Source organism: Amblyraja radiata, chromosome 7, assembly GCF_010909765.2.
Source record: "Amblyraja radiata isolate CabotCenter1 chromosome 7, sAmbRad1.1.pri, whole genome shotgun sequence".
Classification (NCBI taxonomy): Eukaryota; Metazoa; Chordata; class Chondrichthyes; order Rajiformes; family Rajidae; genus Amblyraja; species Amblyraja radiata.
This window is the reverse complement of record NC_045962.1, coordinates 39,003,839-39,022,202: the sequence shown is the minus strand read 5'-3', so window position 1 is coordinate 39,022,202 and position 18,364 is coordinate 39,003,839. Positions and strand designations below refer to the sequence as shown.

General features: G+C 42.7%; 1 protein-coding gene across 1 annotated transcript in view; it reads left to right on the top strand.

Annotated features, from left to right (window-relative positions):
* Positions 1-18,364, top strand: part of fam117b (family with sequence similarity 117 member B) — a 92,722-nt gene that overhangs the window by 63,394 nt on the left and 10,964 nt on the right. The window contains exon 5 of the mRNA XM_033024273.1: positions 2,066-2,215. Within this exon, the coding sequence (XP_032880164.1) occupies positions 2,066-2,215 (150 nt within the window). The remainder of the gene's footprint in view (positions 1-2,065; positions 2,216-18,364) is intronic.

Here is an 18,364-nt window from a genome sequence, read left to right as displayed (position 1 = left end):
AAAGAATAAAGACAGTTTGGCCGAGTAAACTCACTTTGCTGTAAACCAAAGGAGAAATCCGCTGTCTGTAACCAATTGCATCCCCATGTAGCGAGGCACCAACTGTAAAAAAAAGAGTTTCTTCCTGTATTCAATAGCATCCAGCATTATCACATTGTCATCTCTTGACCTGTCCAGTTGTCAGTTTGGTGACCTGACACCAAGTGCTTGATGAGTAAATATTAACCCCAGCTAAATATTGAAAAGACCAAATTACATATTTTCTGTGAAAATCAAAAAAATGCAGATGCTGGAAATCTGAAACAAAGACACGATACAGGAAAAAGTCAGAAGGTATTTCAGGTCTGCAACTTTGTCAGAACTGAGAAAGAGAGATATACAAGTTAGTTTCCATTAGGAAAGATGCAGGACTGTGTTGAACAAAGGGAATGTTCATAACAAGAGGAGTTTGGTATCAAAAACAGGAAGGCAGATTACTATCTAAATGGCGTCAAGTTGGAAAAAGGGGAAGTACAACGGGATCTGGGGGTCCTTGTTCATCAGTCTATGAAAGTAAGCATGCAGGTACAGCAGGCAGTGAAGAAAGCGAATGGCATGTTGCCCTTTATAACAAGAGGAGTCGAGTATAGGAGCAAAGAGGTCCTTCTGCAGTTGTACAGAGCCCTAGTGAGACCATACCTGGAGTATTGTGTGTAGTTTTGGTCCCCTAATTTGTGGAAGGACATTCTTGCTATTGAGGGACTGCAGCGTAGGTTTACAAGGTTAATTCCCGGGATGGCGGGACTGTCATATGCTGAGAGAATGGAGTGGCTGGGCTTGTATACTCTGGAATTTAGGATGAGAGAGGATCTTATTGAAACATATAAGATTATTAAGGGTTTGGACACGATAGAGGCAGAAAACATGTTACCGATGTTGTGGGAGTCCTGAACCAGGGGCCACAGTTTAAGAATAAGGGGTAAGCCATTTCGAACGGAGATGAGGAAACATTTTTTGACACAAAGAGTTGTGAGTATGTGCAATTCTGGCGGTGGAGTCCGGTTCTCTGGATACTTTCAAGAGAGAGCTAGATAGTGCTCTTAAAGATAGCGGAGTCAGGGGATATGGGGAGAAGGCAGGAACGGGGTACTGATTGTGGATGATCAGTCATGATCACAATGAATGGTGGTGCTGGCTCGAAGGGCCGAATGGCCTACTCCTGCACGTATTGTCTATTGTCTATTGACTGTGATAGAGTAAGTCGAAAACTAAATACAATCAATTCATACTCAAGCACAATAGATATAGCAAAGGGGAAGATACAGAATACAGAATATAGTTCTCAACATTGTAACACATCAGTACATAGACAGAGTCCAATGTTCACAATGGGGTAGAGGTGAATCGGACACAGCCCTGTCCTATTGAAGGACCATTCAGAAACCTAATAACAGAGGGGAGGAAGCTGAAAGAATTTGGTGATTGTCCAGGATATTTCAGGGGTGCTGGGATTGTACCAACAGTGCCCAAGAGGTTTAATTGTTTAAAAAAAAAAGAATAGCATAGTGGTGAGAAAAATGTTTAATTGGTGGACCTCAGTATCAGCAACAGATGTCCAAACTCACCCATACTTATCGGTGTCATAATTAATGATCCTTGGGGTACTTGTCAAGAAATTTTATGCAGAATTGTTGAGAATATGTGAGGCCAGCAGCAAGCAGCAGTATAGGATAACTGCAAAGTAGCACCAAATAGAGCCAAAGTACCTCCCACCAAGGAGTGGGGGAGGGGGGGTACACAATTAGACCCTTGGCATTGCAAGGTGCAGTTAAAGAGAGACAAGTTTGGGTGCGTTCTTTATAGACCTCTGGAAAGATAAAGATATGTTGAAATGTATATAAAAAGGTTTTGAAAAATGAGATTTTGATGCCTTAGTATAAATAATTTGGAGATGATTGACTAAGAATTCACAAGTGGGTCATTATAAACCAGACATTGCATTTTATGTTTTGCTTTTACTTTGTAGAATTTTAATTTATGAAGTGCTGTTTCCTCAGTACTGATGTGCCAATTTCTTGTGTTATAGACATCTATTCCAAAGACTATTTTGATTCCCGTAACAATTCCAATTTCAAAGTTGAGCGTTCCCCGATTCCGCAACAGCGTTGAGGGTCTTAACCAGGAGATTGAGAGGATTATAATAAAGGAAAGTGGGGACAAAGAGGAGCAGATGATTGTAAGTATTTATTCATTCAGAGCGCCCTCTGCTGTACTGCTATAATGAGATTGCATTGATATTTAAGTTGTTTAGTTTAGAAGTACGGCATGAAAACAGACCCGTATGTGTAGGAAAGAACTGCAGATGCTGGTTTAAATCGAAGGTAGACACAAAATGCTGGAGTAACTCAGCGGGACAGGCAGTATCAGTCTGAAGAAGGGTTTCGACCCGAAACGTCACTCATTCCTTCTCTCCAGAGATGCTGCCTGTCCCGCTGAGTTAGTCTAGCATTTTGTGTCTACCTTCGATGAAAACAGACCCATCGGCCCGCCGACTCCACGCCGACCAATGATCATCCACTTACTTAGTTCTATGCGATCCCACCTTCTCATTTGCTCCCTAAACAATTTTGAAGAGGCCATTTAACCAAAATATCCTGCACGTCTCTAAGATGTGGGTGGAAGCCAGAGCACAAGGAGGAAACCCATGTGATGACAGGGAGAATGCAAACGCTACAAACACAGCATCCAAGGGCAGAATTGAACTTGGTTCTCTGGCGCTGTGAGGCAGCAGTTCTACCAGCGGCGTCACAGTGCTTCCCCTCTTACTTGTTTGCAATAAAGGTGTATTGTGCCATTATAGAGTCATACAGCACGGAAACAAGCCCTTCAGCTCAACTTGTCCACCCGACCAAGATGCCCCATCTAAGAAAGTCCCATTTGCCTTCATTTGGCCCATATCCCTCTAAACCTTTCCTATCCATGTACCTATGCAAGTGTCTTTTACATGTTGTTATTGTATCTGCTTCTCTACCTCTTCTAGCGGTTCGCTCCATATACCCACCATCCACTGAGTCAAAAAGTTGCCCCTGGGGTTGCTATTACACAATCACCTCTCACCTTAAACCTATGTCCTATATTGCTTGATCCCCCTACCCTTGTTAAAATACTTTGTATATTTCCCCTTTCAATTCCCGTCATGATTTTATACACCCGTATAAGATTGCCCCACACCATTCTACACACCAAGTTTGCTCAATCTCTCCCCATAGCTCAGATCTTTGAGTCCTGGCCACATCCTTGTAAATCTTCTCTGCACTCTATTCAGCTTAATAGCATCCTTCCTATAGCAGTGTACTCAAAAATGAACACCATACTCCAAATGCAGCCTCACCAACATAGTGGACAACTGTAACACAACGTCCTAACTTCTATAGAGTAGAAATAAGGAACTGCAGATGCTAGTTTACAAATAAAAAGAAGCAAAATGCTGGAGTAACTCAGTGGGTCAGGCAGCATCCCTGAAGAACATGGACATGTGATGTTTCGGGTCAGGAACTTTTTTCAGACTGATTGTAAGGGAAGGGGAAGATAGAAGGGAAACAAAAGCTTGTGTACGTGACAATAAATTAAACAGAAACTGAAAGCAAGAAAAAAAGAGGGGCTAGTCAAAGCCTGGCTGGTAATAGGTGAACAAAGCTGAGGGGGGGAGTCGGGTGGGTTGATATGCAGATGGTTGGACAAAGACCAGAGTTGAAACAAGCTGTGAAACACAAGGATTGAAGAGATGCAAATTGTGAAGTCAGAGGTGAAGCTGGAGTAGGTGGAGATGAAGGTGGAGAGTGGAAATTGGTGTGAGTCTAGGTGGGGCACAAGGAAGTGGGCAAAGATAAGGGGGTGTGGGGAAAAGGGGAAGGAGGAGGAAGAGGGAAGGGTTGTGAGAGGTTACCTAAAATGAGATAATTTAATGTTTATACCGTTGGGATATATCGGAATATGAGTTCCTCCAATTTGTGTGTGACCTCACTCTGGCAATAGATGAGGCCCAGGACAGAAACAGTCACCAGGTCTATGCTTGCTCTCGCGGATGTACAGGAGGCCATATCAGTATTCCGGATGTAGTAGATGAGGTTAAAGGAGGCGAAGGTGCACCTCTGTCTCACCTGGAAGAACTGCAGGAGCACCTGGATGGAAGTGAGAGATGGGTGTTACATCTCTTGCAGTTGCAGGGGTAAATACTTGCGGAGGGGTGGTTTTAGTGGGAAAGGATGACTGAACCAAGGAATTGCAGAGGGAGCGGTCTCTGAGGAAAGCGGAAAAAGGAGAAAATGGGAAGATGTGACTAGTGGTGGGATGATGTGTTGGATGTGAAGTCTAGTGAGGTGACAGGTAAGGACCAGGGGAACTCTATCCTTGTTCGGTCCGGGGGGAGGTGGAGCAAGTGCAGAACTACGGGACATAGAGGAGTCTCAGGTGAGGGATCCCAACCTCTATACACAATACCTTGACGGATAAAGTCAAATGTATCAAAAGCCTTCTTTACCACACTACCCTATCTATTGTGTCAAAACAATGTCTTGAAGCCATTTAGGAAAGTGCAGGACTTTTGTTATGTAAATTGGATCATGACAAAGGAATGTTTTCTCTTTGGCTTGGGTTTCTTTAAATATTTTAATTATCATAACTGAAACATTGAAGTTCATTCCTCATTGCTTCAGAGCGAAAGAGTCATGCTGGGAAATTTCAGATTTGTCAAGCACCACTCTTTTCCCAGGGTGAAATAAAATCGATACTGTGTTCATTCTTCCCATCGTTATTCTGAGGTTTAACAAGATTCTACTCAAATCATCATAACAGCATTGAAGCTTTGACTTTGTTTGTGTAATTATCATATAGTTTTAAAATATTAGAAACAGTCCCATAATCATGTTATAGAATACAAAAATGACCTGCTATCTTTCAGTTCATTATATCTGTTCTTGTCGTATACATATGTGTATGTGCTCATTTTGAAAGACATATCTCTAGATAAACGAGTTTAGAATTGATGCTGGTTAAACTCTTGATATTTAATTTAGTGTTTCTTCCCTATTTTCCAATGGTGAACTCAATCGCCATGGACAATACTTTTACATTTAAAAACGAACAACTTTCTTTCTATGACTTACTCCATTTCTATTTCCACATTTGCTAACATTAGAGTGGTAACCTCAAGCATTAGTTTAACTATATTAAATAGATGCATCAATAGTAATATACAGGTGCACAACCTTTTATCCGGAGTTCCGTAAACCGAAAACCTCCGAAAACTGGACATTTTTTCCAGGATGTCGTCTGCACACCAAAGCTCGCGTTTGGCGCCAAACTTTACCCGAAACGACCCACGGTCAACCCAGGTCTGTACTACTGTAGCGGCTGCCTCCTCCCCGGAGACCGGGGAGACACTTAAACATCTGTATATCATTGCTTAAATGTTAGTCAGTTAGTTTGGAGGGCTTTTATGTGAACGGGGGGGGGGGGGGTGGTGGTGAAGGGGGAAACTTTAATTCTTAGTCCCCTACCTGGTCGGAGAGGCGGGGAGCGGGCAATGCCTTACCGGGTTGCCGTGCAGTAAGCTCCGGAGCGCTGTGGCCGCCGACTCCCAACATCGCGGAGCTGGGGCTGCGGGCGTCCGGCCGCAGGCGGCGCCGGTTGGAGCTCCGCCCCCGGCAACTCTACCCCTGGCTGCGCGGCGCTCCAAATCCAGCGCCGCCCGCGGCCGGATGCCCGCAGCCCCAGCTCCGCGATGTTGGTAGTCGGCGGCCACAGCGCTCCAGAGCTTACTGCACGGCGACCCGGTAAGGCATTGCCCGCTACCCACTGGTATCTCAGCGCTGTGGCCGCCGACTCCCAACATCGCGGAGCTGGGGCTGCGGGCTTCCGGCCGCGGGCCGCGCTGGATTTGGAGCGCCGCGCAGCCAGGGGTAGAGTCCGCCGAGGTCGGAGCCCCAGCTCCGCGATGTTGGGAGTCGGCGGCCACAGCGCTCCGGAGCTTACTGCACGGCGACCTGGTAAGGCATTGCCCGCTCCCCGCCTCTCCGACCAGGTAGGGAACTAAGAATTAAAGTTTCCCCCTTCACCCCCCCCACCACATAAAATCCCTCCAAACTAACTGACTAACATTTAAGCAATGATTTACAATGATTCCCCGGTCTCCGGGGAGGAGGCAGCCGCTCCAGACTTTTCAAGCCGCCCGCGCTACCTACCTAATCTACACTAAAAATCTTCCATTCCGAAATCCGAAAAATTCCGAAATCCGAGAAGTGTCTGGTTCCAAGGCTTTCGGATAAAAGGCAGTGTACCTGTATATTGCTTATTATTATGACCAAAACAGTACCCATCACAATTATCCATTTATCAATACTTGTGAAAACTTAATGTTTATGACAGAAAACTATTACATATCGCTTTAATATTAACTATATTTATTTTGTGTTTGAGAAATGTTTTATTACCAAGACAAAACATTACAGACACTCGGAGTCTATATTAATAAAACTCTTTGTGCCGGCAATGTGTCACTCTGGTCTGTTTCTTCCTATCTTCTTCCAAACGCTACACAACAGCCTTCCCATTTTCACATATTCTACTCACATTTTTCCCGTCGAAGCGATAAACATCTTCCTGTCGCATTACGACCTATATTTCCAAAGTTATTTATGATTTAAAGTTTCAAAAAAAGCTAAAACCGCTTTCTCGAAGTGCGTCCAGTGATGATGTCACAATGCCTCTCACAGTGCACCAATCACAATGGGCTCTCAACCTGCCTGCCGACTGCCACAATGACATCACAATGGGACATTGCCAACGGTAACGATGGGCTCTCAAGCTGGCTGCCAACTGCCACAATGACCGTTGCCAACGGTAACAATGGCCTCTCAAGCTGAGTCCCTCTCACAGTGCACCAATCACAATGGGCTCTCAAGCTGTCCAGGCCCTGGTGCTGCTCTATGACCTGGGAAGGTCCTGGGGCAGTGAATGGGAGTGAGGGGAGGAGGATGAGGAAAATGAGGAGGAGGGAGATGGGATATGGTCTCTACCCCCCTTCCATCTACCCTACTCCCCTCCCTCTCCCTCTCTACCCCCTCCACCTCCTCCTCCCTCTCTACCCCTCTCCCTCTCTACCCCTCTATCCCCCTCCCTCTCTAACCCCCTCCCTCTCTGCCGCCTCTCCCTCTCTACCCACCCCCCCTCTATCACCCCTCCCACTCTACCCCCCACCCCCTCCCTCTCCAGAGAGTGGTGACTATTGGGACCTATGGGTGAGTGGTGAAAAATTGCGTTCGGAGACCAGCCCTCCCCTGTGACGCCCCCCCCCCCCCCCCCCCCCCCCGCGTTGGGGGACGAAACCCAATGGGTCCCACTTGGTCCAGTTTGATATATAAGCACAAAAGGTTTGAAATACTTAGGTTAGGCAGCAGAAATCAATTCCTTTCACTTTGATGGTTCTGTATCAACTCTTCTTGCAGTCCTTGGTTTTTATTTACCATTTTCTTCTTCCTATGGCTGATATTTAGCCTTGTGAGTAAATATTGCGAAGAGATTCAACTATGTTGACTGCCATAGTTGAAACCATTTCTCCCTTCAAAAACATACTTTGCAATAGTAATGGCTGAATTGCAATCTGGAGCTAGATTCCTATCTCATTGGCTCCATCCAAATTCTTGCTGCCCATCTATTTGGTCAGGTTTGCACCACACCAGCTGTTGGACAAAAGTTGATCACACATTGGTAACTGAATCAGCTGTTTTACCTTAGAGCGACACCATTCATTGGGCAAGTTTAGACTTTTGTAAATGTTTGGTACCATTAAAAAGCAGATTCTTTGAGCCAAAGAAAATGTACAAAAATGAAGCTAGGAGCAATAAGGTCATGTCCTTAAAAGCATCTACAATGGGCAGTATTAGATTGACATTCAGATTAATTTATTATAATTTACACCAGTATGCAATTGAAACTCCTTGTTTACAAATGCTCATAGAGTAAGCAGTATACTTACAGTAATTGTACCGATAACAATAAATGCAACGTGCAAAATATCAAAATGGTACAAGATTGTAGTGCAGTCCAAAGTAGTAGAGTATAAAGTACAATAACAGAATATCCAATTGCAAGAGATAGATATTCATCCCACATCTGGGTGCCATCTTTTAATATAGTAGGTCTTATTTGTATACATATAATTTAATTGTAGTTATATCCATTATATAATGGCATGATGTATATATGTCCAGATACGTTTTTGATTAGAGAATACCATTTTGCAATACAACGCAACCCATTTTAATGATGCATAATGTAAAATTGTGTGGGGTATTGCTTGACCATTGCTATTTATGAAGATACAAAGTTCAGAAAAGTGTTTACATTGTCGAAATGCAAGAATTCATATATTCATTGTAAAGGGCTGTTGCTTCTGCAGCTCAACTTCAAAAACAAATTGAAAAAAAATCCTTCAATAGAACGTAGTGTCATACTGTATTTCAATGTATTTCTCATTGAAAGAACATTTTGTTACACAAATAGAATAACTTACTTAATAAACACTGTATCTCTAGAATTTAGCATAGTGTAAGAGGAGCTAAAAAAAATTGGGTATCGTTGCAATATATTCTTATGATAACTTGAGTAATATGTAACGCTCAAAGTGGCATTCTCTTTTTTTAAACTAGAAATATACCTGGTTAGAAATATGGGTTACAGATAACCCTTGTGCGTCACTGCGTCTGAGACCTAATGTTGACATTTTTAATTACAGAGCTGGGAGATATTCGAACTGGTAAACAAGAGCATTGCACACAAATATTACTGATTCAACCTGATACAAAGGGACTTAGGTAGAGGTTTTGCATTTGTATAAATTCACTAAGCTCATTTGATTTAAATAATTAAAATGCAAACTTACCTTCAAATTGAATACAGGGCAAAATTGGCTGCAAATAAAGGTTAAATAATGGTTGGTTTTCAATAAAGCAGCTTTTGTTAAGAGTTTGTTCGATCCTAACATTACTTTCAAGGATGGAAATATTTTAGGATTTGTGAAAAGGCTAGATGTAGTTGTCAACTTAGAAATTCAGCAGACGGTAAAAGTAATTTAGACTGTATTTGCTGCCTACAGGGTTTAATCTGTAAGGCAAAGTAGTTGCACAATTATTATGTCGAGTATATTTTGATTTTTGCTTTGCTTTTTTTTTAAAGTGGAGTCATAGCTAAGAACAGCCAAGTAAAGATTAATTTATTTTGTTCCTGCGCACCTGTTCTCTTTACTAGTATACTCTTTACTAGTTTGAATAACAGAACTGAGCCAAACAGCTGCACAGCGAAGCAGCACTAAAACCAGCTTTACTGCTGGCACCCATTTCAGCAGATGGATTAGGGAGCATCTTTCAACCACTGTAAGGCGAGATTGTATTGTTTGAGTGGATATTTCCAGGACATATACCTCCAATCTACCTCCTTTTCCTTCTTCATTACCACCTCATATAATCAAACCATTTATTGCCCACCCCCCCCCCCCAAAAAAATACCAATGGAATGCATTTGATGTTAAAGATAAAAACAAGTTTGAATGCAGAATTGTACAATTCCGTGCCTTCAGCCCAATAACTCCAAATTATTTGTTTTCCTTCGTTTCCATTCTATCCTTTATATGAAATGTTTTTAAAAAGAACTCTGCAGTTATTAGATTGTAGTACATTTGAATTGGAGGCAGCAATCAGATCAACTCAATCGCAAAATGTTTACAGCATGGAAGGAGGCTATTTGGCCTATCGCATCTGTACAGACTCCATGTAAGAGCGGTCCAGCTAGTCCCACTCTCAGTCATACTGCACATGTCTTGGTCCACCAAGTCAGCAGCAACTATCAACCACCCTTTTATACCAAATCCCATGTTATCCTCCTTACATTCCAGACCCTACCACTCCTGTGTGTAACATTAAAATAGTTCCCTATGATTATTTTATATGTCAGTTGGAATAGTTGCTTCTGCACACTCTGTCCATATCCTTTATGATTTTAAATGACTACCTCTGTCAGATTGCCTTGTAAACTTTGTTAAAAAGCAAGCAACTCTTCTGTCTTCTGTTCAAAAAAATGTTTTTTTTAATCTCAATATTTCTCGCCATTTTAAGTGAATAATGAACATTTACACACAAATCTTTGTTCTTGCCTCCTTCTAAGAATTGTGCTTAATTACCTCTATCCAAGTGGATTTATCCACAAAGTGCAGGCAGTCTTTCTGGTATCCCTTGTTGCTGATCGCCACATCCTGAGGTTTTGTTTTAATTGTCTACATCAATTTTTACCCCATCTAGTATCTGAGATTCCAGCAGCAGATCTACCTTGTGGAGGATTAATTTAATACTTCAGCCAAGACCTTTTCCACCATTAGTAAATTATCTTTCCATTGCAATCTTTATCTTGTTCACATACAAGAATACATAAAAATGTGGTGGTGTATAGATGGAATGTGCTGCCCGAGGAGGTAGTTGAGGCAGGTACTATAACAACGTTTTAAAGACATTTGGATGGATACATGGATAGGAACGTTTCAGATGGATTTGGGGCACATACAGGGAGGTGGGACTGGTGTACATAGCAGAGTTGCCAAGTAGTACGGGTTTTCCGTATTTTGTACGGAAATGCGATAAGAATATGGATGTACGGATTTGCTTTGTAAAATACTGATTTTTTTCAAAATCAGTATTTTACAAAGCAGCCATTCAAACAGAAGTATACAAAGAGATGACAAAGTTATGCATTCTTGTACTCTTACATGGGTATGACCGCACATAAAAAACATTTTTTTCAGCAAAATTGCACCGCGTAAAAATACTGATTTCCTCAGCAAAATACTGATTTTCAGGTACTAGAATATTGAAATGCTCTGACAAAACTTGGCAGCTCTGACATAGGGCATCTTGGTCGGCATGGACAATTTGGGCTGAAAGGCCTGTTTCTGTGCTGTAACACTCTATGACTTGGGCTGATAAAGACAAAAGGAATATCTTTCATAAGGATTTAAAGAAATATATTTTATAAGTGTGAGCCAATGGCCAACAATTAAAGTTGTTACCCTCTTTGAGAACCACATTAACATCTTGGGGATTATTGTTGACCCAACACTGAACTGAATCAGATGCAGGAGTACTGACTGATCTAAAACTGGAGTGGGTGACCACCATTTTTGGCAATCATTTGGAATTCATATTAACCATATAACAATTACAGCACGGAAACAGGCCATCTCGACCCTTCTAGTCCGTGCCGAACACGTATTCTCCCCTAGTCCCATATACCTGCACTCAGACCATAACCCTCCATTCCTTTCCCGTCCATATAACTATCCAATTTATTTTTAAATGATAAAAACGAACCTGCCTCCACCACCTTCACTGGAAGCTCATTCCACACAGCCACCACTCTGAGTAAAGAAGTTCCCCCTCATGTTACCCCTAAACTTCTGTCCCTTAATTCTCAAGTCATGTCTCCTTGTTTGAATCTTCCCTACTCTCAGTGGGAAAAGCTTATCCACGTCAACTCTGTCTATCCCTCTCATCATTTTAAAGACCTCTATCAAGTCCCCCCTTAACCTTCTGCGCTCCAAAGAATAAAGCCCTAACTTGTTCAACCTTTCTCTGTAACTTAGTTGCTGAAACCCAGGCAACATTCTAGTAAATCTCCTCTGTACTCTCTCTATTTTGTTGACATCCTTCCCATAATTAGGCGACCAAAATTGTACCCCATACTCCAGAATTGGCCTCACCAATGCCTTGTACAATTTTAACATTACATCCCAACTTCTATACTCAATGCTCTGATTTATAAAGGCCAGCACACCAAAAGCTTTCTTTACCACCTTATCTACATGAGATTCCACTTTCAGGGAACTGTGCACAGTTATTCCCAGATCCCTCTGTTCACCTGCATTCTTCAATTCCCTACCATTTACCATGTACGTCCTATTTTGATTTGTCCTGCCAAGATGTAGCACCTCACACTTATCAGCATTAAACTCCATCTGCCATCTTTCAGTCCACTCTTCCAACTGGCATAAATCTCTCTGTAGACTTTGAAAATCTACTTCATTATCCACAACCCCACCTATCTTAGTATCATCTGCATACTTACTAATCCAATTTACCACACCATCATCCAGATCATTGATGTACATGACAAACAACAGTGGACCCAACACAGATCCCTGTGGCACCCCACTAGTCACTGGCCTCCAACCTGACAAACAACCATCCACCATTACTCTCTGGCATCTCCCATTCAGCCACTGTTGAATCCATCTTGCTACTCCACCATTAATACCCAACCATTGAACCTTCTTAACCAACCTTCCATGAGGAACCTTGTCAAAGGCCTTACTGAAGTCCATATATACAACATCCACTGCTTTACCCTCATCAATTTCTCGAGTAACCTCTTCAAAAAATTCAAGAAGATTAGTCAAACATGACCTTCCAGGCACAAAACCATGTTGACTGTTCCTAATCAGACCCTGTTTATCCAGATGCTTATATATATTATCTCTAAGTATCCTTTCCATTAATTTGCCCACCACTGATGTCAAACTAACAGGTCTATAATTGCTAGGTTTACTCTTAGACCCCTTTTTAAACAATGGAACAACATGCGCAGTACGCCAATCCTCCGGCACTATTCCCGTTTCTAATGACATTTGAAATATTTCTGTCATAGCCCCTGCTATTTCTACACTAACTTCCCTCAATGTCCTAGGGAATATCCTGTCCGGACCTGGAGACTTATCCACTTTTATATTTCTCAAAAGTGTCAGTACTTCCTCTTCTTTGAATCTCATAGTTTCCATAGCTACTCTACTTGTTTCCCTTACCTCACATAATTCAATATCCTTCTCCTTGGTGAATACCGAAGAAAAGAAATTGTTCAATATCTCCCCCATCTCTTTTGGCTCTGCAGATAGCTGTCCACTCTGACTCTCTAATGGACCAATTTTATCCCTCGTTATCCTTTTGCTATTAATATAGCTGTAGAAACCCTTTGGGTTTACTTTCACCTTACTTGCCAAAGCAACCTCATATCTTCTTTTAGCTTTTCTAATGTCTTTCTTAAGATTCTTTTTACATTCTTTATACTCCTCAAGCACCTCATTTACTCCATGCTGCCTATAATTATTGTAGATCTCCCTCTTTTTCCGAACCAAGTGTCCAATTTCCCTTGAAAACCATGGCTCTTTCCGATTTTTACTATTTCCTTTCAACCGAACAGGGACATAAAGATTCTGTACTCTTAAAATTTCAACTTTAAATGTACTCCATTTCTCTTCCACATCTTTCCCATAAAACAAAATGTCCCAATTTACTCCTTTTAAATCCTTTCGCATCTCCTCAAAGTTAGCCTTTCTCCAATCAAAAATCTCAACCCTAGGTCCAGTTCTGACCCTCTCCATAATTATATTGAAACTAATGGTATTGTGATCACTGGTCCCGAACTGTTCCCCAACGCATACCTCTGCCACCTGACCCGTCTCATTTCCTAACAGGAGGTCCAGCACCGCCCCTTCTCTAGTAGGTACTTCTATGTATTGCTGCAAAAAACTATCCTGCACACATTTTACAAACTCCAACCCATCCAGCCCATTTACAGAATGTGTTTCCCAGTCTATGTGTGGAAAATTGAAATCTCCCACAATCACTACCTTGTGCTTACTACTAATATCTGCAATCTCCTTACATATTTGCTCTTCCAATTCTCGCTCCCCATTTGGCGGTCTATAATACACCCCTATAAGCGTTGCTACCCCTTTCCCATTTCTCAGTTCCATCCAAATAGCCTCCCTAGACAAGCCCTCTAATCTATCCTGCCAAAGCACTGCTGTAATATCTTCCCTGATAAGCAATGCAACACCTCCACCTTTTGCCCCTCCAATTCTATCACACCTGAAGCAACGAAATCCTGGAATATTTAGTTTCCAATCACAGCCCTCCTGCAACCATGTTTCACTGATCGCCACAACATCATACTTCCAGGTGTCAATCCAGGCTCTAAGTTCATCCACCTTTCTTACAATGCTCCTAGCATTAAAATATACACATTTAAGAAACCCACCCTCTCTTATTCTCTGTTTATTGTCTTTTTCTTCTCTCTCCCCTACATTTTGGGTCAGAGTGCTACCATTCTCTGCCTCCTGCCTCACACACTGACTGCTAGCTTTCCCAATTTGAGTCCCTCCCCCCAACCATACTAGTTTAAAGTCTCCCCAGTAGCCTTTGCAAATCTCCCCGCCAGGATATTGGTCCCCCTCGAGTTCAAGTGCAACCCGTCCTTTCTGTACAGGTCGCACCTTCCCCAAAAGAGGTCCCAATGATCCAGAAACTTGAATCCATACCCACTGCAACAGTCCCTCATCCACTCATTTATCCTCCACCTCGCTCCATTCCTACTCTCACTGTCGCGTGGCACAGGCAGTAATCCTGAGATTGTTACCTTTGCAGTCCTTCTCCTTAACTCTCTACCTAACTCCCTAAATTCTTCTTTCAGGACCTCGTCTCTTTTTTTACCTATGTCGTTGGTACCTATATGTACCACAACTTCAGGCTCCTCTCCCTCCCATTTCAGGATTTCTTGGACCCGTTCAGACACATCCCTGACCCTGGCACCAGGGAGGCAAACTACCATCCGGGTCTCTTGTCTGCGTCCACCGAATCGCCTATCCGACCACCTGACTATAGAGTCCCCTATTACAATTGCCCTCCTCTTCTTTTCCTTACCCTTCTGAGCAACAGGACCGGTCTTTATGCCAGAGGCCCGGCCGCTGTCGCTGCCCCCAGGTAGGCTGTCTCCCCCACCCTTATTCAAACATGAGTACTTATTTTCAAGGTGTACAGCCACCGGGGTACTCACCAGTCCCTGCCTCTGCCCGTTGCCCTTCCTAACTGTGACCCAGTTTTCTGTCTCCCGTGGTCTTGGAGTGACCACCTCCCTGTAACTCCTATCTATGACCTCCTCACTCTCCCTGAGCAGACAGAGGTCATCGAGTTGCTGTTCCAGGTTCCTAACACGGTCCCTTAGGAGCCCCATCTCGACGCAGATGTGGACGTCTGGAGGGCACTCAGACTCCATGACCTCCCACATCTGACATCCAGAACAGTAAACTGCCCTGGCCCTCATTCTCCCCCTTAACCGAATACAATAAAGCCTTACCCGGGATACAAGCCTTACCCGGGATACAGCTGCTTCCTCTAGTCCTGTAACGGCTGCTTCCTCTAGTCCGTTCGACCAATCAGAGGCTTCCACCAGCCCCCTTAATTTGAAGTGTGATCTGCGAATGGAATGTTGCAGATTTTAATAGTCCTCCCTCTGTAACGGCTCCCGGGCCTCTGTTGAGACAAGCCCCGCGATGGGTTTTACACTCACCACACGAAGGTCGCTCCTCCCTCTGTAACGGCTCCCGGGCCTCTGTTGAGACAAGCCCCGCGATGGGTTTTTAAACTCACCACACGAAGGTCGCTCCTCCCTCTGTAACGGCTCCCGGGCCTCTGTTGAGACAAGCCCCGCGATGGGTTTTTTAACTCACTACACGAAGGTCGCTCCTCCCTCTGTAATGGCTCCCGGGCCTCTGTTGAGACAAGCCGCGCGATGGGTTTTTAAACTCACCACACAAAGGTCGCTCCTCCCTCTGTAACTTGTCTTGCTGTCACCACGTAACTAATGCTAAGAACACACAATTGAGTATAATGGAATGCTGTCCATTTAGCAGAATAGGTGTAGCTATGAGAACATTGAAGGTAGTTAGAAAATACAGGAGAAAATGGTCTGTTTGATTCGCACTCGTCATAAGACATGCATTTATAAGTGATAGGAGCAAAATTAGGCCATTCGGCCCATCTAGTCTACTCCGCCATCCAATCATGGCTGATCTGTCTCCTTCCTAACCCCATTCTCCTGCCTTCTCCCCATAACCCCTGACACCGGTACTAATCAAGAAAGCATTTTTGCTGCACCTTTCATGAAAGTTTCCCAAAGTACTGCAGAGCCAATGAAAAATGTATCAAACTGTAGTCGATGCAGATGCTGGTTTAAACCGAACTGTAATCATTATCATCCAGACCCCTTAGCCAAATGATTGTGGGAGTGAATATTGCTGCTTGATCTGCAACAATTCAAAAAAAAATTGTACTTAACAGAAATTTAAATTTCGGCCTTCAATAGATTTACTACTAGTTAAGGAAACATCACGTCTCTATTCCACAGAGTGATGCAAGCAGAATGATTCATGGTGCACGAGGGACAATCAGTGGAATAGATTGCATATATCAGATTGGTGCCATTTGTTGTATTGAAGTATTATGCATTTAGTCAGTGTTGCATGCAATTGGCTTTAAGTTTAACCTTCTCATTCCTTGTTCATGTGTCTAATTTCTATTCCATCGGTTGGCAAAGATCAGAGACATGAACTATCAGGTGCTTGAACTATGCTATAAATGCAGGTGCTGCACTCTAATTAGTTTTTGTAACCACGGCTTCCTTTGAAGGGTGTCGGTGTATCTGAAAGCACATGTGCTACTGAGGGGTTTGTATTCTTTGTTGAACTACTAGCACAGGAACAGATATGTTGCATCAGATCAGGCTATGAACCATTTCAAAAGATAAACAAATAAAAGTCTTATGAACATTTATATCAGCGCACAGCTTTTACAAATAGGATTGGGCTTCCTATCTTCCTTGTGGCAATGAAAATATACAGAAATGCATCTGAAGGTATTTGGAATTAGGAACATTAGAAATACAGGCTTTTGATGCTGATCACCACAGCATTAAAACAAATCTCCACATCAGAGAACTGTTGGGGAAGAATCATTGAATATATTAATGACATTTGAACCACTTTTGGCTATCCCATATTCAGCTTCCCAGTAGAGCTGTTCATTGTGTTCTTGGTCCTGCAGTCCAAATGCTCATAAGTACATAACCCCTCTGAAAACACCCGCTTGGACTGCCTTCTGCCATTGCAGGAATCTGCATGAAACTGTATGTGCTGGCCACTGCACATTAAAACGAGGATCTTATGTTGAGTCTTTATAAGGTGCTGGTGAGGCCACATTTGGAATATTGTGATCAGTTTTGGGCCCCAAATCTGAGGAAAGATGTACTGCCTTTGGAGAGAGTCCAGAGGAGTTTTACAAGAATGATCCTGGGGATTATAGGGTTAATGTATGAGGACCGTTTGAAGCCTTTATATTCACTGGAGTTCAGAAAAGAATTTCTTCTTTATTTTCATTCTAAAAATACGTCCTTTTATTCTGAGGCTGTGCCCTCTGGTTCTAGACACTCCCATTACAGGAAACATCCTTTCTACATCCACTATATCTAAGCCTTTCATTATCTCACTGGAGTTTAGTGGAATGGAGGCCAAGGCAGTGGATATTTTTAAAACAGAGATTGATAGATTCTTGATTAGTAAGGACGTAAAGGGTATGGGGAGAAGACAAGAGAATGGGGTTGAGAGGGAAAAATAGATCACACATCGAATAACGGAGCAGACTCAATGTGCCGAATGGCCTAATTCCGCTCCTGTCATAAGGCCTTTCATCTGTTCACACCAAACTATATGGCAACAACATCAGCATTTCATTGCTATGACGGTGACAGCAAAGGGTAGAAATTTGTGCCGTTTTCCAGTGATGTATCAGTAATGCATCTGAGCATATCATGCAACAAAAGCCCCTTTTCGTACTGATTCCATGCATGCTTATTCCTAGGAACACATGCTGTGTACTAAGTGAGATGCTGACAGTGTACAAGGGAGTTGAGAGGTGTTGAGAGAGACTGATGTTGAGACCAAGTTGGATTAACCATGATCTTATTGAATGGCAGAGCAGACTCAAGAGGCCATCAGCGTCCGGCAGGTCGTCTTAAGGTTTTTATATGCGAAATTGCAAGTGAATGATTTCAGTTCATTTGGTAAACTTCTGACAATTGGTTCAACACAAATTTGTGGTTGTACAGTTTTGTATAATTAATTTAGGTAATGGTTCATTCATTCTTTGGAGTCGAAGAATTAAATCCACTGTTTTTAAAGATTGGTCGTTTTTGCTGGAAGGTTCAAAATGAACATTGAATCTTGTTACATGTTGGTGACCTTCATTTTTGGCAATCATTTGGAATTTATATTCATTTTAAGCATGAGGATTTTAAGGATGAACATTGATCCTGTGCATCTTAACCTTCTGGACCAGCCTATCATGGGGATCTTTATGAAATGCCTTACTAAAATCTATGTAGACAATAAGTACCACCCCACTGTCATCGATCACCTTTGTCACCTCTTCAAAAAAAACTAGATCAGGTTAGTAAG